Consider the following 22,276-nt stretch of genomic DNA (forward strand, 5'->3'; position numbering starts at 1 on the left):
CCTATTGGTATTTTCAAAACTATTTTTACATCAAGCCAGCTTGCCGTAAAAGTCAATTCTGAATAGAGTTAGACAGATGTATTAAAAATCTGATATTGGCCAGTCAGTGTCCACCTCTGATATGGAGGTTCCTCCCTGATCACAGTCGATGAATATGTTTTTGTTTTGTTTTTTAAATTATTGTTCTTATTTCAGACTTCTGACCAGTGGAGCGTTTTAGTGTCCCATGATGATCTAAATCCTTTCAGAGGCTTTCCACCCTGACAAGAATACAATTCTGAATAGCCCACCAGTTTGGAAGTGAGCATAATCAAGTAATTGTCTACCTTTGTAACCAATGGAGAAATGAATATAAGCACTGACTTGAAGGTGCTGACACTATTCTGGATCTGCATATTGTGAATACAGTTTCCTTTTGGTTGTTATGGAGGAGGGGGAGCAGTAAAAGAGATTCCAGTATTGACATAAATGTGTTTATTTGACCATTTTTATAGACATAAAAAATCTCAAAGACAGCAGCATCTGAAATGTTAATTACATGTCCAAGGTAAAAACTTTACAAAAATAAATAGCTTAAAAAGGAAGCTGTAATAATAAAATAGTATGGTCCTTCACTGAAGGGATATAGGCCTAATGCTTCATCTCTTTTGTTTTATAACATACTGTAAATTAACAACTGGAATGAAGAATCAAATATACATACAAGTATCTGAAAACAATTGTGAGCGGTTGCATATGATGCATTAACAAAAGAAAGGTCTGAAAATGAATAAAATTAATTATGTTCCATACACACGGATAGATAGTATGCTTATCACTTTACTTAGTAATAACACCTTGCACCACTGTTCCTCTCAACTGCATTACAATTCACCTGGGAAAAAGCTAAAATAAAACTACAGAGCAGAGGGAAAGTTCTCTGTGTCATGGGTTTGTCCGATTAGAATACTGACCAGACTTTCTCTAAGCTTAACATTTTACACAGTGTGTAAACTCAAATGCTATCAAATTGTACGAATTCTACACATCTAGCTCATCACTGAAACGATCTGTTCCGATGTAAGCTTCAACTGGCAGTTCTCAGATTTAGTGTCAATGAAGGTTCTACCCATCATCCATCAATCTATCTATACCGCAAATCCTCAATCACCCCAAAATAGTTAAACAATGCTAATTTGCAGGATACAAAAACATCACCTTTACAATCGTTTAACACAAATCACATTGTACTTGATTATATGTGTAGAAAAGAGAAGCAATCAAACAGGAGGGCATTTCCCAGAGTCTTAAAATCCCAATGCATCCGTCTAATGTACCTACCTTAATAACTTAGGTCAATGGCTCGATCAAAGCTTTATAGGGGATTGAGTTCTGTAGAGGACAATCGGAGGTATATTTACACTGTGCCGGTGTTTGACAGCAGGTTTCATGCTATTGTACTAGCCCCACTTTAAATGACAGCTAACTTAGAAAGACAAAGAGAAACTTGTACTGTCGATTATAACCGGTGACCGGAAACCAGTCGCGAAACTTCATTCAGAAAGTTATTCTCCATTTAGAGTGGGACTAGAAAACTTCCCTTTTTGTGGAGAAAACACACGCACACAGTACCTTCATCTAGTATCTACACATATCACATGTACATCCTGAGGTAGAGAGATTTCTATAGTGGTTGTCAAATGTCAACAAAAGAGGACAAAACAACGTTCAGGCAAATGCCCTGGACGTTGACTCGATGCGGCCCGGTTGGTAAGTGCAGTCATTCTTCTCCGATTTTCGCGAGGCACTAAAAGGGACTCGTTCAAAGTTCACGGTTCCCACCCTTTCAGAAGGTCCTCGGCGCTCGCGTTTCTTCACGAGCACTCCTGGTTGAGGCATTCTCCGGAGACCGGCTCAGGGACCTTGTTGGGGTCGCACTTGTCCGACTCGACGGTCTTCCCGGTGTAGTCTATACAGAAGACGCTGCGCCGGCGCTCTCCCTGGCCACAAGTTCGTGAACACGCCGACCACGGCCCCATCTGCCATATGGGGCAGGGCAGGTCGCCGCAAGGCCTGATGTCCATGGGCTTCAGGTCTTTATCGCACTGGCTGGAGAGGAAGCCCGCGCTGTCCCGGCATTCCACGTTCCTCCTGGACCATCCGGATCCGCAGCTCTTAGAGCACTCGGACCACTCGCCCAGCGCCCAGTCGGGCACGCCGAACGGGTGGATCATGTGCAGGGACAGCGACGAGCCCTTCCTCTCCTTGGACTTGTTGAAGGTGACGTCTCTGGGGATGAAGAAGGTGTACTTGACTTTGGGAGGGTTGGAGTCCCCCGCGGTGGCCAGGAGCTGGATGGTGATGGCCTCCTGCAGCTGCCTGAAGCTCTGGATCCTCTCCAGCGTGGTGGAGGAGCCGCTGTACTTCAGCACGGCGCCCAGCACGGGGATGTCCTGCTCCACCGTGGACACGGAGAAGTTGCCGTTCAGGATGTAGCCGCCGCTCTCTCTCATGATGGCCAGGTAGTTCCCATCGTGCTTGATTCCCCGGTGGCTCCGCTGTTTGATGTCAATGTTAGTCGCGCCAATGGGAATGGTGACAATGTCACTGTATCCGTAACTGGTAGAGAAAGGAAAAAGCTGGATTTAGATTCTTTACATCCTCTATCTTACTACTGTACTTCCACCTGTATGTAGTCAATATGTATCTGGGCACTGTGACTTTGATCTCCTTACTATTGGTTGCTTGTAATGTTGGCTATCTAGGAATTTAATCTTTGTAAGTCACTCTAGATAAATGTCTAGAGCAGTGATTCTCAACCTTTTTCATATCAAGGACCCCTAATTTAGTCCACATTTAGACCCCAATTTTATAAGATTTTGTCTCTCAAACCCAAATCTGAGAATATTTTTATTGTCAGATATGATTTTGTCCAGAATTCCATGACTATCTATATTGTAGGTAGAGAGATAACAGTGAAACTACGATCAAAACAGTCACTTTTCTACATTCTTTAGTTCTCTAATTGTGTCAAACTTCTTGTAAATGAAATAATGGTGAAGTTTTACAATTAATCAATTTGCTGGGGATCCCCTGGAACTCTCTCAAGGACCCCTGGTGGTCCCCGGACCCCACGTTGAGAACCACTGGTCTAGAGTATAAAGTACTTTTTCAGTGTTTATATTATTGCTAAATTAGTGGTGAAATTGAGCTGTTCAAAGATTGTATTGTCACTTTTCTGCGTAATTAGCAGGAATTAGCAGAAATTTTCACATAGCCCACTTACACCCAGATTCACACCAATTCAAGGTTTGTACAGAGAAGAGCGTGATATATCACTGAAAATGATCACATCAGAAAGCCTAAAATCACTGGTAAAAAAAAAATTGGTTATGCATATTTAAATTATATGTGAATCTCATTATTTTGCCTCCATAATATTTAATTGTAGGCGAGGCCATGTAAATCGAGATTACGCCCAATTCACTGACACTTCGCAACACCAACTCCCCAAAATGATTGTAGCACATTTAAGATCCTTTGTAAGAAGGCGTGAAGACCAAAGAGTTCGTCCATTCAGAATGGCTGTTCTGATTGCTGCGACAGCATCATCACCAAGAAGTCACACAGCAAGGAAGAGAGTTTTCTGTCTAGGATCTCAGATCAGAGAGAAAATGCTCCAATTATAAAGGGGCTTTAGGGCAAGAGAGCCAGCCTTGGTGGACTAGTCTTGCAGCTGAAGCAGTTTGCACTTGCAGTTGGTAATGAAGGGGCAATTTGCTTGTGCAGTGCTCTTTTCAGGGTTTTGTTTGCCCCACAACTTGAAGACAACAACTTCCCTTTTAGCTCAAGCAACTAAGGCGCAAAAAAATTGCAAACTACCCCTTGCAACATGATCTTAGTGAATCTGGACCTCAGTGGACTTTAATGAATATTCACTCGCAATTGATCATTTTCAGATGTGGGCGCTCTCTTCAGAATACTTACGTGGCTTTGTTGTAGGAGCCTGTGATCTTCCTGCAGGTCAGCCCACTTCCTCCACACACTCCACACTTATCCACTCTCTTGTTGGATCCAATCACCTGGTCGCAGCCCGCCTTCACACACTGGCCTTGGACACACACTGATGTGGTGTCAGGGCCACAGGTTGTCCCGTCAATTACCTGCAGGGACAACAACAACAAGGCATTGTTGAGTCTTCCACTTCAGACGTAAAGCAACAGCCAGATTCACCTTTGTGTTGTAGATGGAAGCATCTTCAACTAGTTTGCTCAAGAATAGCATGGAGCTACTAATCACCGCTAAGGCTGTGCTCACACCATAGGCCTTCATGCTCATGTCTGAATTGCGGCTCATATATCATTTTTTTTTGGATGACTGTTCATATGTATTCTGGGATGTAACCCATATCACATACCAATATGAGCTGACAGTGATGTGGAAAAGACGTGTGCACAGACACAATAACAATAGATGTCACATCCGTTTTTCTAACTACCCTAAACATTTCAGTTACTGTCTGTACCTTTGAGTTTTGACTGAATTGAGGCGTCTCCTAAATACCAATCAAGTCAGATATTTGGCTTTCTTTCCACTGTAGTGTCCAGTTGTCCTTCATGCTAATGCAATGTAAGATTTTCTTATTGTCATGGCAACGCTAACAAATTCGTATTTAAGAGTTCGAATGTAAGTCGTATGTTGGTCGCATGCCTTGGGACCAGATTTTGTAGCACATATCCATGTGGTCCAGATCCGAATTGAAGAAAAGCGAGTTCATGCAGTCACGTCTGAGGGGGAAAAACCATGGGCCGGATTCACAAAACCCTCTTAAGAAAAAAAAATCAAGTGCCATTTTTTTCTTAACTTTAGTATTAAGAAAAAAAATAGGAAAAAATGCTATTCTCAAAAACAGATCTTATATATTTTCTTAACTTTCTTCTTATGTTTCTTCCTAAGAAAACAATTTAGGAATAAATGGTATTCTTGAAAAGAAAGTTCTCAAATTTGTAAGTAGGTTATAGTTCAAAGTCTTCATAGGTTCTCCTACACCTAACATTAAGATGAACATTTATTGTAAAGCTTTATTTGGTGTAGGGCCAGGGAGGCCTCTGTCCCATGTTTATTGAAAATAAGCTAGCAAATTTTACAGTTACCAACAGCAACCAATGTTTAAATCTTTGCTCTAGTTGCCCTAGGAAAATTAAAGAAAGAAATTCAGAAATGAGACGGTTACTAAGAAAATATTGAGAAATTGCACTTAAGAGCCTTCTTAAGAACTTCCTAAAATTTCCTCTTATGTCATTTCTTAAGATCTATCTTAAGAACACATTGGTGAATCCGGCCCCTGAATTGGGACACTTTCAGCTGCAGTGTGAACATAGTCTAGTTTCATGAATGCGTTCGCTAAAATATTTATGTACAAGCCGTGATGTTGAATGCATACCTTGGCTTCAAACACCTTGAATTCACTGCTGCCTTTGGCCCTGCAGAACAGCTTGCACCTGTCCCGAGGAGAAACCCCGGCGTACTTTGGTATCCACTGTTTGACGTTCCCGTTGAAGTCCAGGTAGTTGGGGCTGTTGTACTTCTCACACTGCTCCTCTCTAAAACTCTTTCCTGAAAGTAAAAGACATAATTAAGCTTTGTGTACAATCAATCTGGAACGACCTGCTGACAACAAGCTCTTGAAAAGTAAATTCACTAAATAAACCTATTACACAACACTCACTTAAGGTCCCAAAATCAATTTTGGATAGCTTATATCAGCGGTGATGAGGGTTAGACTGATATATTGGATTGGCAATGTATTAGGCCGATATTGGTCTTTTATTAAAAATCAGATATCAGCCAGTCAGTGTCGTCCAGCTCTGATATGATGGATATGATGCAGTTTGACTGATTACATAATTGTAGAATTGATCAAAACTACACTGATTATCTATGGGAAACCGTTGACATTAATTGATTTTAATGCAGCATTTTGATTGGATTCCACACTAGTATGCATGAATATGTTTAATATTATCATCATCATTATTATTATTATTATTATTATTCATAAATTATTGTTATTTATAAGTTATTATTATCATTGTTATTGTTGTTGTAATTAGACCATTATTATTATCAATATCCTGGGTTTCAATGGAGAGTTTGTCACATGGTTTAAACACGATACGATACGATACGATACGATACGATACGATACGATACGATACAACTTCATTGTAAGTTTACAGTGAAATTCGTTTTGAATCCTTCGGCAATTCCATTCAAGAGATTAACACACAGATTAAACATACAGTTACACATATGACACTTTTCATAGACGTACAAAACACATGAAACAATCATGATAATCACACATATCACATTATATCCTCTGGATTCAGAATGCTGTTTAAATGCTGTTTCAGAGGCTTTTCCACCTTGTCAAAACACTGAACGCTTGTATTTTGGAGAATGATTTGGCATAAAAATGGTCAAATTGAAAAAACTTGGAATATCTGCACAAAATATCAAATATCAGCTATCAACGGCTTCAATCCAAAACTATCGGTATCGGTGTTCCAATATCGGTCGAGCCCTAGTAGCGATTAGGAATCCAGACTGCGGCTCACCGTCGTCGTCGTCGCAGGACTGCGTGTTGCAGGACTGGTACTGCACCCTCTGCCCCTCGCAGTACCTCCCCCCGTTCTGAGGCACGGGGTCTGTGCACTCCCTGTAGGAGAACTCCACCCCACCTCCGCATGTTCTGGAGCACTGCTGCCACGGTCCCCACGAGCCCCAGCCGCCGTCCACAACCACCTGCGGTAAAGTAAAAAAAAAAAAAAAAAAAAAAAAAAAATAGAAAAACCCAGAGTAGTTGGTTAGAGCTCGGTGCCAAAGGCAATCTCAGCTGTGCAGTCTAAACCACAGTCTGGGCTTCTGGGTTTGAGGCCGCACAGTGTGTTGGCGTGCCGCGACTCCAGGCTAAATCTGTGTTGAAGTTCGGCACGCGCCTGCTGTCTGCCTCTACCCACATTCCTGCCACATGTGTCACTCACCACTAGTGGAACCTGCCATGCTGCAAGCTTTGTAAGGCAAAACGAAAAGCGCTTGGGGTGTATGTGTGCGTGTGTGTGCGCGTGTGTGTGTGTGTGCATGGGTGTCCTTTCCAGAGGTTTTATGAGTTTGGACCCGCTAGTCTCCGAACTGCCAGCACGTCTGGGTTCATAAACAGATGTGTGATCATAACACAAGGAGAACATATCAAGGCAACCGAGCTGAAATGAAGGGCTGAAACAACCAGTTTGGGCTCTGTCTGGGCGATGCAGGAAAGCACCAAGACACAGCAGGAATCAAAACTCACCAATACCTAATACTGCTGTAATCCATATTTTTATCCCCTACTTTTCATTCATACATTTACACTTCAAGCTTCCCTGGGCAAGATTTTTATGTAAGACTCCACCCGACTTCTCAGTCTAAATCACAAAGTTAGGGCTGACTGAGATCCCATAGATTCACCCTATTTGCCCAAATAAAATTCCGGTGTTGGGTGCGGACACTGGGAGGAAATCTCCTCGGCTCACGGGAAGTGACAAATCGAAACTTGCAAACAAAATACAAACTTTCTCCTAAACAGCAGTGAGCAAGTGCAAGCAAACACCCTCAGTACGCATCCTAAACATGCAGTGAGCTGGACTCCCTAGCGATGGCTGAACCTGCTGCAAAAAGATTTACCACTAAATCAGGGGTCAGTTGCATAAAGATAGACCTAGTCTCAGACTTAAATGTGACCTTAAGTCAAACTTGTATAGACACTAATATTTACCCGTTCCTATACCTTCTTGGATGTTGTAGATCTCTAATGTGTTGTTTCTGTCTCTAAACACTCGCTCTCTTTTTCAGGTCTTTCAAAAAAACTGAGATTTGCCGTCTTTTATGAAACAGCTTCAGTATTTAAACTTCCCACCCTGACAGTTAGGCCGACTTGTTGCCATAACAACAAAGTTCTTAACTCAAGATTAGCCAGGGGGAAGGTGACTAACTTTCCTACCTCAAAATAAGTCAGTCGTAATATTTAAGTAACAGTCTTAATTAGCCTAGTCCAACCTGAGAATCTAAGACCAGTCTAAGGCTTAGACTAGTCTTAAACTAGCTTTATGCAACTGGCCCCAGGTCTGAAATGAGTGCGCAGTTTACTGATGTCACAGTATACATGACTTTTGGATAATTAATTCCTTCAAACTTTCACAGATTCAAACAGTTACCTCCCACGGCCACTTAGGGGCGCCAAAGTGCGAAATTGCCTAGTGCAGCTTTAACATGATCTCGTGTGGGAATTGTCAATTGTGCATATTTATACAACTTCAATTTACTATATCCTTGTTTATATTCTATTTTTCTGTTTTTATGCTATTTTTCTTTGTTGTATCGTATTACAGTTTGCTGCTGCAACGACCCCGTTTCCCCACAGGAATCATTAAAGGAATAGTTCACCCAAAAATGAAAATTCTGTCATCATCTCCTCACCCTCATGCCAGTTGAAACACAGGTGAAGTTTGTCCATATAACACACAGGGAGGTTGCCAGCACAACTCCATAGCAGCCTTCTCCAAAACAACTGAAGTCAGTGGGGACCAGTTCTTCAGAGTTCCAACAAGACCTACAGTATATTTACACCATCATTTAGTGCAAATCTTAACTACATCTAATTGATTTGCAACAAATAATGGTGTATAGGTCTTTCTATTCACAGTGTGATTGTTTGGCTGTTTTTGTTTTGGAACTCTAAAGAACAGGTCCCCATTGACTTCAGTTGTTTTGGAGAAGGCTGCTACCAAGTTGTGCTGGCAACCTCCCTATGTGTTATATGGACTAACAAATTTCACCTGTGTTTCATTTGGCACGAGGGTGAGTAGATGATGACAGAAATGTCATTTTTGGGTGAACTATTCCTTTAATCATCTTATCTTAGCCTTATAAGCCAATCACCGCATCATACACCACATTCCAGGTAGAGAAGCAGTCTTACCAGTGGCTGCAGAACCTCCTGGGTCGCCATGCACGCTCCGTGGAGGCAGGTCCCGTTGGGGCCGCAGTGGGTGCCGTCGGCCCAGGGCAAGCTGCCGTTCTTGGTGGTGCAGTGCGGCTTGCCGTCCTCCCGGCACCACAGCTGGCTGCAGACGTCGCTGTCCGAGGTGTTGGGGCAGTGGACGAACTCCTCGCCGAAGATCTGCTGGCACTGCCGGTCCAGGCTGTACGTGGTGCCTGGCAGCTCTCTTGGTAGTGGCATGGTACTCTCCGGGGCATCCAGCAGGCAATCCCCTGTGGTTTAGATAGAACGTAATGCCATGTGGGACCGGGCATATTGTGGTAGTAGTTTTTGCTTGTGTGTGGTGTTGCCCTTTGTGTGCGATGTATGACAACAGGGAAAAAAAATTTCCGGGCAAGTTGTATCCTGACTATAAAAATGAATAATTTGGATTTAACAAATGCAGTACACTTTTATAGGCAGGCTAGTATTGCCTAGTCTGGATGTTTGACAGGCTTTCTAAAACTGAATTTATTCATTGTTTCTCTAATGATCTTTTATTACATTGAATAAGCTTTTTGTCTCAAGTTGTCACTGACGTCTACAGTTTGGAATGAACATTCTCAGCCACATGAGTTTTCGTTGGAGACATTTTCCAACTGATAAAGAACATATTTTGCTGACACCAGCTGTTGCTTTTGGCTGGAGAGGTGGAGAACAGGAAAAAGTCCATAGTATGACTCAGTGGAAAAGAAGGTTCACGGATAGGTCTAGGCGATGACACAAACAATACAAGATGCAAAAACACAAGACGGAGAGAGAGAGCGAGAGCGAGGGAGAGGGGAGGGAAGAGGAGACGAGATAGAAGGAATGAGAAAGAACGGGAAGAGACGGAAGAGCGGAGGATGTGGAAAGAGGAGGGTGAAGGTAAACTCTCCCCGCAAGCCGTAATTTGCGGGGCGCGACATGTTTAAGCAGGAAAGCGATAGTAAAAGAGAAAGGGAATAACAGTATGTCTTTCCATCCCTGGGCCAGCCCTAATAACAAGGCAAGCCACGGTACTATGGCAGAATTCCATATTGGCAAAGCGTCTACAAGGCAGTTTGAGGCTGTTGAGTTCTTGATTTACTCTTAGCGCGGTGTTGGACGTTTGATGTGCCGAGCTATCAGGTGTGGGCTACATGTACTGTGGTATTCCCTTGATTTCTTTGGACGGGTTCCTTCTGTTATGTGATAATCCGTTGCACAGAACTTTATAGCTGTGGCTGCTGCTGTCGTGCTGGTTTTTTTTTGGCACTTTCCACCCCAAGCCGCTGACTTCTGAGAATCGCGGCGTTTCCCTTACCGTGTCCGTTGTCGAAGAACTCGGTGATGTAGAGCGCGCTGCAGGGGGACCAAGGCGAGGTCTTGTTGAGTTTGACGAACAGAGGGGCCATCAGGTAGTGTGCTCCCAGGTCCCCGAACAGCCTCTCGCAGGTCTTGGAGTCGTCGTGAGGCATGCTCAGCACGTGACCTGCAGCGGGAGATGAGACATTGTCAAGGGGAAAAAAGTGACTTTTGTTGGTTTTCGGAGGCACTTACTGGAGGTACGGGTGACTAAACATGATGTTGAAGCAACACGTGAGAAAACTTGCCCATCACTCCCAAACAACGGGTGGTGATGGTGATGAGTAACTCTCGGTTCGTTAGCCCTTCGTTGATCATGGCAATATTTTTTTTTTTTTTTTAACAATTTTATTTTCCTTTTTTTCAACAACATAACAACTTTGTAATACATTCAGTGTGAAATACCAAAATACAAAAGTTTGCATGTTGTCCATTTTTATACCCTCCCCGACGTACACAAACAAACGGCAAAATAGATCAAAGATGTAAACATAAATACACATACAAATAGACGTATATATTAGTCACGGTTGTCTATAGCCAATCTACATTGTAATTTGGTTTGAATAAGAATCAGTTATGGAAGAGTACACAGTTTTAGCATTTTCATATATGTCAGAAATGGTTGCCATGTCTTATAACATTTACCTACATAGAGCCACCCAAGTACATTTACTCAAGTACTGTACTTAAGTACAATTTTGAGATACTTGTACTTTACTTGAGTATTTCCATTTGATGCTACTTTATACTCTCTATACATTTCAGACGGAACACACACTGATGCTTCAGTATTAATAATCTAATTATGTCATATGTAATAAAATATCAGAGGGACCAAACCACTACTTTTACTTTAATACTTTAACTACAGTTTGCTGCTAATACTTATGTACTTTTACTTAAGTAGGATTTTTCATGCAGGGCTTTTACTTGTAATGGAGTATTTTTACATTGCTGTATTGGTACTTTTACTTAAGTAAAGGATCAGAGTACCTCTTCCACCACTGGTAAAAACCTCATAAGTTCTCCAGCCCACTGGACATGTGTGGGAGAGGCCTCCTGCTTCCACTTCATAAGTATAAGGCGTCTAGCAATTAAGGAAGCAAAAGCAATAGCATTCAAGCAATGACTGGGAAGGAGCATGTCCTCTGGTACTACTCCCAAAATTGCAATCAAAGGGGAAGGGGTAAATTTGACTCCAAAAACCTCAGAAAATGTATCAAATATAGATGTCCAATAATTATGAAGAGTTGGACAAGTCCAAAAAGTATGAATGAGGGACCCTGTTACTGTCTTACATCTGTTGCACAAGGGATCTGCCCCTGGATAAATGATGCTGGCAATATTTAACCACATGCTACAAGGCTAAGCCCGTTCAGAAACACTACGACAGCCTCAGGACAATCAGTAATGACCTCACCGAGCTCGTGTGCAGCAGTGAAGGCCGCCTGGAGGCCGTTGTCCTCGATGACGGAGCAGCTTCTCTTCGGGTCGCACATCGTCCCGACGTCGGCCACGCCTAAGGTGTCGCAGCTCTGGTGTCCGCAGATGTCCTGAGACATGAACAGACACAGCAAAACACTGAAACTGGGTGGCCAGGGACGCGATGAGATATGGGTTTTTGAAAGGCTGATATTTTTGGAGCAGATATTCAAAATCATGTAAAAAATCCCCCCCCCCCCCAAAAATAGGAGTATTCCATGTTTTCCCTGATTTTTTATTCTTGTCAGGGGTGGAAAAGCCTCTGAAATAGCATCTAGACCATCATGGGACACTAAAACTCTCCATTGAAATGATGTGGATATGGGTTTTTGAAGGCTGTACCGATACTGATATTTTTGGAGCAGATATTCAAAATCATGTCAAAAATCCCCCCCCCCCCCCCCCCCCCCCAGAAATAGGAGTATTCCATGAGTAGACCATCATGGGACACTAAAACTCTCCATTGAAACCCAGGATTGTAATGAGAGTAAATATATTCATGCAATCTTTTTGGGGGGTTTTATTACACTATATTGTAATTATGTATGATTGTTATTAAGGGAGACACTCCATAAGCCCCTCAGGGTTTCTTTGGTCTTCCTTGCACATGCTTTTTATGATGTTGGTATAAATTATGGATATTTTGTTTGAACTACTCTTTTGTGCTAAATAAAGAAAAAGAAAAATCCATCAACATTTTGATCCAATCAAAATGTTGGATTAGAATCAGTTCAGGTTAAGATTTTCAGATAGACAACCAGTGTAGTATTGATCAATTCTACAATAAATACGTAATCAATCAACCTGCATCATATCCATCATATCAGAGACGGAAAACACTGACTGGCCGATATCCAATTTCAGTGCAAAGCCAGTATCGGCCTGATATATCTGTGTATCCCTAGATGACGCCCATTTTCTCTTTAGGGAGTAGTGGAAATTTGGTTAGAAACAGCTGCCACAGCGGACTCTCCTGGTAAATAGTTGAAGGAATTCTAACATTGTTAAATAGTAAAAATAGCTAAGTGCATGGGCAGTCCCAAGTGACTGTTACATGAATCAGGCGAGGATGGCAAATCTTCAGATGTATTTGTGTACGCTTGTTTTTCTTCCATTTTTTCAAGGCAAGAGAAAAAAAAAAAAAAAAACCCCAAACATGTTTTTTTTCATCGATGTTTCCGTCATAAAAAACGCAAGCAAATAAATATACTCGGCGTGCAGCTGTCCGGAGGCTGTGATGTGGGGGGGGGGGGAACGAACAGCGCGGTGTATCAGAAATGGATTTTAAACAAATCTTTCCGCCCCCCCCCACACCCCCGTCAGATGCCTGGCTCTGTGTGACGGAGATGGATGCGTCCTGGGCCTCGCCTCGGCCCCCGAAAAAAAACCCCCCACAAGGCATAACCCCTCTGTGATTCGAAACACATCTGGACTTGCGAGCTGCGAGTGCGCAGTGTTTGTACACCTTGTTCTGCAACGGGCACGCCAGCGGAAAATCTATGTCTGTGTGAGTCACAGTATTCCATATGCACAGAGTGATATACAGACAGGAAGACAGAGAGAGAGACACACACACACACACAAGACCACAAACATGCATGTGCAAAAATATCAAGTACGTTTTGAGTTTCCAAACAGTTATCACATCTCACCAAGTGTCCCTGCGACCGGAGGACACAGCACCCATTTTCAGGTCATGGGCCCCCCGGGCTCCGGCTGTACATTCAAGCCATTTTGAAGTGGCTTCACCCCTCCGTGTGTGTGTGTGTGTGTGTGTGTGTGTGTGTCATGGCTGATTTGTGGCGGCACTAAAGTTAGCTCATCCACGAGGAGCCTCTCTCCGTTTCAAAGCACATCTCCGCGGAAATGGAAACACAAACACAAACCCGGGGTCCGCTTGAAGAACGGCTTCCCAATCAAAAGCCACTTAGAGCAAAAATCCAGCATGAAAACTGCGAGCCCATATGTTCTATTCATCATTTCCCCCCCCCATCTAGGGTCAGATGACATGCCTCGAATTCTAACTTCATTCAGCAGGCGGATAAATGCCCGAGCCTGTCACCGTATCGAGCGGCGACCAGGGCAAACCCGACACTCGGCTATAAAAATGTAATAACGCAAAAGTTACCGGCCATATGTATTGTCTGCTAACACCTTGTCAACATGCACATACCAGATGGAAAGGGGCAGCCAACTATAGCGCAACACCCCAAACACAAGTCAAACCCTAAGGACTCGTGAACTTATTTCCTGTTGAAGCCTCCTTAGACTCCTTAGCCTCTCTTAAGACAGCGTGTAGGGCTGTGGGACACTCTTAAGACAGACTATAGAACTGTGTGACACTCTTAAGACAGACTATAAGACTATAGGACACTCTTAAGACAGACTGTAGGGCTGTTGGACACTCTTAAGACAGACTATAGGACTATGGGACACTCATAAGACAGACTATAGGACTATGGGACACTCTTAAGACAGGCTATAAGACACTCTGAAGACAGACTATAGGACTATGGGACACTCTTAAGACAGACTATAAGACCATAGGACACTCTTAAGACAGACTATAGGACTGTGGGACACTCTTAAGACAGACTATAGGACTATGGGACACTCATAAAACAGACTATAGGACTATGGGACACCCTTAAGACAGACTATAGGACTGTAGGACACTCTTAAGACAGACTATAGGACTGTGGGACACTCTTAAGACAGACTATAGGACTATGGGACACTCTTAAGACAGACTATAGGACTGTGGGACACTCTTACAACAGACTACAGGACTGTGGGACACTCTTAAGACAGACTATAGGCCCTCTTCACTCATCTTATTGGAAAAGACCACAACCCATATTTCTAATCTTTCCTCAGCATCCTTCAAAATGTTCAAAGCACTCACACATGCCTTAAGCCTTTAAGTCATGTCTCACTTGCTATTTTTTCTGCTGTATGAATGAAGAACAAAGTATGCGAGAGGTGAGTGGACCACCCGCTTTATTTGAAAAAAAAACCCCAAAAAAAACCTGCAAGCGGTTTAGGATAAACGGCGCCAAATTACACGTGTTATGTCATGCTGTGTGTTATCTCACTATTCCGGTGAAAAGCGGTCCAAGTGTTATCACATCTCACCAAGTGTTGAAAACACTAGGGCTCGACCGAGATGGGATTTTGAAGGCCGATACTGATATTTTTGGATCGAAAATGCCAATAGATATTTTGTGTCAATATTCAATATCTTTACATTTGACCATTTCCATGCCAAGAACTTACAAAAATTCCAAGTATTCAGTGTTACCCCCAGAACAGTATTCTTGTCAGGGTGGAAAAGCCTCTGAAACAGCATTTAGGGCATTTAGACCATATGGGACACTAAAACTCTCCACTGAAACCAAGGATAATACTACTACTACTACTACTACTACTACTACTCTCACTACTGCTACTACTACTACTACTACTACTCTCACTACTGCTACTACTACTACTACTACTACTTCTATTACTACTATCACTACTGCTACTACTACTACTACTACTACTATCACTACTGCTACTACTACTACTACTACTTATATTACTACTATCACTACTACTACTACTACTACTACTACTACTACTACTACTATTACTCTCACTACTGCTACTACTGCTGCTACTACTACTACTACTACTTCTATTACTACTATCACTACTGCTACTACTACTACTACTACTACTACTATCACTACTGCTACTACTACTATCACTACTGCTACTACTACTACTACTACTGCAGCTACTACTACTACTACGACTACCAGTACTACTACTATCACTACTGCTACTATTACTACTACTACTACTACTACTACTATCACTACTGCTACTACTACTAATAATAATAATGATAACAACAACACTGTTCATGCACACTCGTGTGAAATCTGATCAAAATATCACATTAGAATCAATGAATACAATCAAACCACATCGTATCCGTCACTTCTTGGGTGAACGACACTGACTGGACCAGATCTGGATTTTCAAGAAAAGGCTGACATCAGCGTCACACATCAGCGCAGAGCCTCACCTCTCGGGTGAAGAGCAGGGCCGTGTCGTAGTGCTCCGGGTGCCTCTGGCTCGGCGGGTTGAAGAGCTGCTGCCAGGAGCAGAAGTTCCTCAGGGCCACGCCCCCGTTGCTGGAGAGCTCCGGGCCCACCTCCTCGTCCTCCACCACCAGCAGCTTCACCACCACCATGCTCACCGAGTTCTTGATGCTGGGGTGCTTGTAGAGCTGGGCGGCCATGGACACCAGGGTCAGAATGTAGTGCTGTGAGGAGAAAGGGGGGGGGGGGTTGACAGGATGGTGCGTTTAAACGTTTGGGACGACAGTTGGCCACAGAATGTGGTATTAGAATCAGCTCGGGTTAAGAGCTTCCCATAGACAACCAGTGTAGTATTGATCAATTCTACAATAAATATGTAATCAATCAAACTGCATCATATCAGAGGTGGAGTCTAACCTTACTCTAGAGCAGTGATTCTCAACCTTTTTCATATCAATGACCCCTAATTTAGTCCACATTAGAGCCACAGACCCCATTTGATGAGATTTTGTCTCTTGAACACAAATCTGAGAATATTTGTATTATTAGATATGATTTTGTCCATAACTCCATGACCATCTGTATTGTAGGTAGAGAGATAACAGAGAAACTATGATCGAAACAGTCATTCCTCTACATTCTCTAATTGTGTTAACTTCTTGTAAATGAAATAATGGTGAAATTAACAATTCATCAATTTGCTGGGGAACCCCCTGGAACCCCCCTCAAGGACCCCTGGGGGTCCCCGGACCCCACGTTGAGAACCACTAGGTCTAGTGTATCCAAGGTGCCTGGATGCCTATGCTTCACCCCTTTCTATACTGCACAGACTTGGCAGGCGAGTGGCTTGTTAAATACAAACAGACTAGAGCTTGGCTACAGTATGCAGATTGTGGCATGTGGGAGGACTGTCCTAGGTTTTTTTTAACTAGTTTGTTCAATTCTGAAGAACTATGACTATGTTTACTGATATTAGTCATGGAGGATGATGTCAGGAGTTCATCCACATACAGACACCACCTGAATCTAAATATTGGATTTCTATATGTCACCTAACAGACACTATAGCAGGCATGCAAGTGGTCCTCTAACCCTTCCACTGCAGAGAGGAATGAATAGTGAATGAATACTCTGGACAGTCATCATTGGATGGATGGACTGTGTGTGTCATATCAGTGCAAAACAGACACACTTGAAGCTTCCTTGGATGATGCGGAGAGGTCTGCTGCCAAGTTGTGACCAAGTCCTGAGGAATGTGGATCGGCATTGCTGACATTTCTGTCCCCTGACCTCTTTTTTTCAGCCCGTGGAAAACAGCGAGCCCACCCATTTCCCTTCCAGGTTTTCTCACTGAGATGCAGACCAAGGCCACCTGGACCCAAGTACTTCCTCCTTGTCTATCTATCTATCTATCTATCTAGCCACCGTTTTTATGTTACAGTCCCTTTAAAGTAGTGATTTATGGCAAAACATGCTTTTCTGAAGGGACATCAAATTAAAACATTCCCTACCACCGGTTTGCAGGCTATGAAGTCTGACTTTTACCTGGCTGGATGAAAAATAAAAGAGATGAAAAGAGTGATTTATGTCCCCCACCATGTATGATCAAATCTAAAATGACAAACTCTACTGTTGTTTGTTTTCAGTCAGTTTGCAGGGGGGAAAAAACGCGTGATTTCAGCTCATGTCTGACCTTTATTTCATCTCCATAGAAGTGGGTCATGGATGCGTCCGCCACCACCAGGGTCTCTATGAACCGTGGCGCGGATACAAAGCGTCTCCGCCGAGACTCCCCTCGTGCGTCACCGCCGCCGTGCGTAAAACTTTCCCCGTCGTCGTCGTCGTCGTCTTTGGCCGCTCGGCTCTCCCCCGCCGCGTGATCGAACGGAACGGGAACGCCGTGACTTCTGCCGAATGTCCTCCTCCTGATGACATGCAGCTGTTCGGCCGAGCCCGGCCCCGGCCGCGCAGCTTGGGCTCAATGAGATACTCTTCCCCGTCCGTTACGAAGGATCCGAAGATGCCGGAGCACAGGCTGACGGCGACCACGGAGTTCTGGTTGTGGTCCACGTTCCCCGAGTAAAAGCAGCCTCTCAGATGCCCTTCAGTGTCCTCGGTCTGGTTGATTATCTGCCGGAGATCCGCGTCCGAGAAAGGCTGGGCACCTGAAGCGCTGCGTAAACCGCCGAGATCTCTGGCTCTGACGCGCTGTATAGTGAAGGACGGCGCAATAAAGCTGGTATCTGGTATCAGATTCAGAGTAAAGTCTTTGCCAAACGCGCTGAGGATAAAACTCGGCTGCTCCTCGCTTCTTTTCCAGAACCGACCGCTGCTTCTTCCATTTATCCGAACAGGTACAACATCCTCCGACTCGAACGGAGTGGAAAGCTCGATTACGCACAAGGATAAAAAGATAAAAGCGGGACACATGTCTTGCAATGGAAGTTGCACTCAAGAATGGTAAAAAAATAAAAAATAAAAAATAAAAACAACAAATAAAGACGATTTATTACAGTGTCTTCCCCTTATTCTTAGTGCCTTCGATCACCGTCTGTATCTTCTGGAAAAACAACAACGATCTTTTCAAATTAAAATATTATTTCCAGTGCTGTAAAGTCAGTCTTGGTCAGAACATGTATGATATTTTGTTTTCAGTCTCTCCTCTAATTCTCGAGCCAAGCTAAATCTTGTTCTACCGCTCGGCAGCACCGCTAAAGTCTGGGCATGGCGGTGGTATTTATACTTTCTGCTCTTCCGCGGACATGAGGGGGGTTTATTTTTGATATCCTCCGTTGCTGGAAATTCTCCTCCCACTCGCACTTTATGAGAAACTCTCGGATAAAACGGGCCCAATGAGAATGGGCCGACACTCCCCCCTTCCGAAATAGCTCGACAACCGCGCTCCTATTATTAACCCAGCGTGCTATATGGCAGCGGCAGGACATCTATACTATGCATAGCTGGGAGTCCGCCGCTCAGTTATTTCGGAGCTGTGTGTGACTGACGGGCCCCCACAGGGCCGGGAGCCCCCCCAAGGCCAATCTGCTTTATCCCTCCACAAAGGGCCACCCGCCGGTCACAGAAACGCTCCCAACCGACCGCCACCTCCAAACAACCGAGAAATGTTTAATGAAATCGAACGACTCTATGCGTGTTTCTGCACAGTAGGCCTAGATACATTATTGAAAAGTGTCAGCTTTTTTTTTTTTTTTTGGAACATTAACATGAATTCAGCGTCTTTATCTACACGCAAAATAAAAAGGAGGGTTATTCAAGGGTTCTTTGGGTGTAAGAAACCTCTGATTTGTTCAAATAGAAAACGAGTGAATTATAATAAGGAACCCAGTGTATTTCTTAAAAGGTCTTTTAATACTGCAGATTTGGATCATTTCATTTGTTCTTTACAGCACCATAAAGTGTCTATGTAGATCCATTTGAGCACGGTGCTATAGGCCTAGATAACATGTATAAAACGGTTCTTTGTAGCATCAAAAAGGGGTTCTATCAAGAGCAATTTTCTGCCACCATGTACATCTTTAAAAAAAAAAAAAAAAAAAAAAATGTGTATGACAAAAGAATGCCAACACTTCAGCTAAAACTTTTTTTTCTGTGAGGTGCTGTTTCACCCTTTTACCGCCAGATGGCAGTGGTGCACAGCAAACTGCCTCTCGGGCGCACGGACGCACAGGCGCTCCAGCAGATTTATCCGCAGACGCAAACAGGTGTCGCTCTTTGCCTGCGTCTTTCTACTGTCTCTGCTGCATGAGGATAAACAGAGTGAAAAAAACAGTGCTTTTATTGCAAGTCCCTGATTACCATTCCAATGAAGTTGTGTTTTTAACTTTACTCATTTAAACTTATTTTTTGTGATTTCTTTTGTATATTTGTTTTATTTCTTTCATCATTTTGCATATGTGTATTGTGCAAATGAAATAAAGGGAATTAATAAAAAAAAAAATGAGGGTATTGACATGAGGTTGTTTGTTATAGAAGTTTGCTTCTATAACAAGTTTGTCACTGAGAGTCAGCGAGTGAAGTAAGTAAAACCATAGAAGAAATGCGACTTCTAATGTCAAATACAAGTAAATTCGAGTTAATTCTAAGTTTATTCTGTGAGTGGTTTTTTTTTAGGCTTTTGCCTGTTTGAGCCCATACATCCAGAGTCTCCGTCCCCCGGTGAGTCTGGGCGGTGGGAGGAGGAGGAGGGAGGAGGAGGAGAAGGAGGAGGAGGATGGGGGGGGGGGGGAGGCGGTCCGGGATGCTCCAGCTGCTGTCACACATGCTGTACAGCAACAATAATATTTGGAGAGTTACAAGTGGCTGCGGTCTGCAGCGCAAACCGAGAGGCATGACCAATGAGCTCTCTGTAGCGCACCTCCTATCCTCACATTTCAGTTGACAATGCTCGCCGGTGTTTATACTCGACTTTAAAGCTCACGGGGCTCAGAAGGAGAAGGAGAAGTTGGTGGTCACAGAGCTGAAACGGCGCAGGATGGGAGAGGAGCAGGAACGCAGTGGGTCCCTAGTCCTCTGAGGGCGCACCACCGGCGCTCCGTGCCATTGCGCACCGCTGCTTATTGCACGCAGACGCACCGCAGTCGAATTTACTGAGTGGACTTTGCCTCCTTGGAGCAGAGATGGCTATACTTATTAGATCTCTCATTATCTTCATGGATGTTCTACTTTATGTGAAACTGACCCACTGCATGGAGGTAGATTTCTGCATACCTGTCCGCTTGGATCACCAAAAGACAGAGAAGCATCTCCACCGGCGAGCGGAGAGGATAAGTGAGAGACAAACTGTTTTCAGACTCACTGCTTTCAGACAGGAATTTTACCTCCACCTCACGCCGGATTCGAATTTCCTCGCGCCGAGCAGCGTGGCCCCCGAGAGCGGCTCCCCGGCGTCCGACGGCTCCGCCACCGCTGAGCTCCGGCAGTGCTTCTACTCCGGTGATGTCAACGCGGACCCAGACTCCTTCGCGGCGCTCAGCCTCTGCAAGGGTCTCCAGGGGGTTTTCTCCTCTGACGGCGTGGAGTATTTCATCAGCCCGGTCAGGGGCGAAGGCGCGTCGGGAAAGGCTTTGGACAGGACGCACGTCATCCGTCGCCGGGGACGCGCGGCTCAGTCAGGTGGCAATTTCACCAGCAGGTGTGGAGTTGCGCCGGACAGCGACTTAAACGTGACGGGCTCCCTGGAGAAATACAAGTACATGCGGGAGCTGGAGATGGACGGCCTGACTGAGACTGTCCTGAAAAGCTTGGGGAGGTCGAAAAGGTTCGCGTCCATCCCCAGGTTCGTGGAGGTCCTGGTGGTGGCGGATGAATCTATGGCCAAATTCCACGGGGACGACCTAAAGCATTACCTGCTGACCCTGATGTCTGTGGCGGCCAGGCTTTACAAGCACCCCAGCATCCTCAACTCCATAAACATAGTGGTGGTGGGCTTTATGGTGCTCAATGAAGCCGACAAGGGACCTAAGGTTTCCAGCAACGCGGCCCTGACTCTGCGCAACTTCTGCTCCTGGCAGAAGAAGCTGAATAAACACAATGACAAGCACCCCGAATACTGGGACACTGCCATACTCTTCACCAAGCAGGTAAGCGGAGGAGGAATGAACTGCATGACACGCAGCTGAAATGCATTCCACTGGTGTTGCACAGAATAGAATAGAATAGAATAGAACCAGAAAAGTTTTAACTAACAGCTACTAGACTTGTGTGATAGTGTAACACACACACACAGCTCAGCCTCCTTCATTTAGTTCCACAGTGGGTTGGTACACTGTGTCAGTTGGTGCTGCAGTGAGTCACTGGAAAAGACCAACTGAGCCAGTTATTTCCATTAAAGACCTCACCTCTGTCCGCGGTCCAGGGAATAAGAACTGGGTCACTGTGTATGATATGTGATGAACAGTATCTTCAGTGACTGTCAGAGAATCAGGCCAAATAAGGGATGTTGCACTCTGACACTTGAGCTTCTCTTGAGTCTAGCTCAGTCTCAACAGGCTATCTCTGCTAGTTTTACATAACTCAAGAGATAAACCCATGTGGCCACCAGAGCTGTGAGCCACTGGCTAGTAAATCTATCTGTATTTCCACTAACCTCAGACACAAACTCTCTGTCTCTCTGTCTCTCTCCCTCTCTCTCTCTCTCTCCCTCTCTCTCTCCCTCTCTCCCATGCCTGGTTTTTCGGTGCCTGCTTTCCATTAGGTCCAGTTTGGCTTGGGCTAGCCATCTGATACAAGGCCTCTCTCTCCTTCCCTCAGTGCGTAGCAACATACAAAACACACCAAGGTCAACCAAACTAGGGAT

General features: G+C 44.1%; 1 protein-coding gene across 1 annotated transcript; it reads right to left on the reverse strand.

Moving 5' to 3' along the window:
- Nucleotides 1-476: 476 nt before the first annotated feature.
- Nucleotides 477-18,390, reverse strand: LOC139662701 (A disintegrin and metalloproteinase with thrombospondin motifs 8-like). The gene is given in 10 exon segments (XM_071541424.1): nucleotides 477-2,598; nucleotides 3,967-4,142; nucleotides 5,423-5,595; nucleotides 6,600-6,786; nucleotides 8,999-9,291; nucleotides 10,344-10,511; nucleotides 11,808-11,940; nucleotides 15,945-16,184; nucleotides 17,654-17,922; nucleotides 17,925-18,390. Coding segments are annotated over 10 exon segments (2,850 nt in total). The 3' UTR covers nucleotides 477-1,853.
- Between the last annotated feature and the right edge of the window lie 3,886 nt (nucleotides 18,391-22,276).

Source organism: Centroberyx affinis, unplaced genomic scaffold (genome assembly GCF_046629955.1).
Source record: "Centroberyx affinis isolate AG114_WGS23_722 - 3 ecotype Tasmania unplaced genomic scaffold, CSIRO-AGI_Caff_v1 ptg003870l_1, whole genome shotgun sequence".
NCBI lineage: Eukaryota > Metazoa > Chordata > Actinopteri > Beryciformes > Berycidae > Centroberyx > Centroberyx affinis.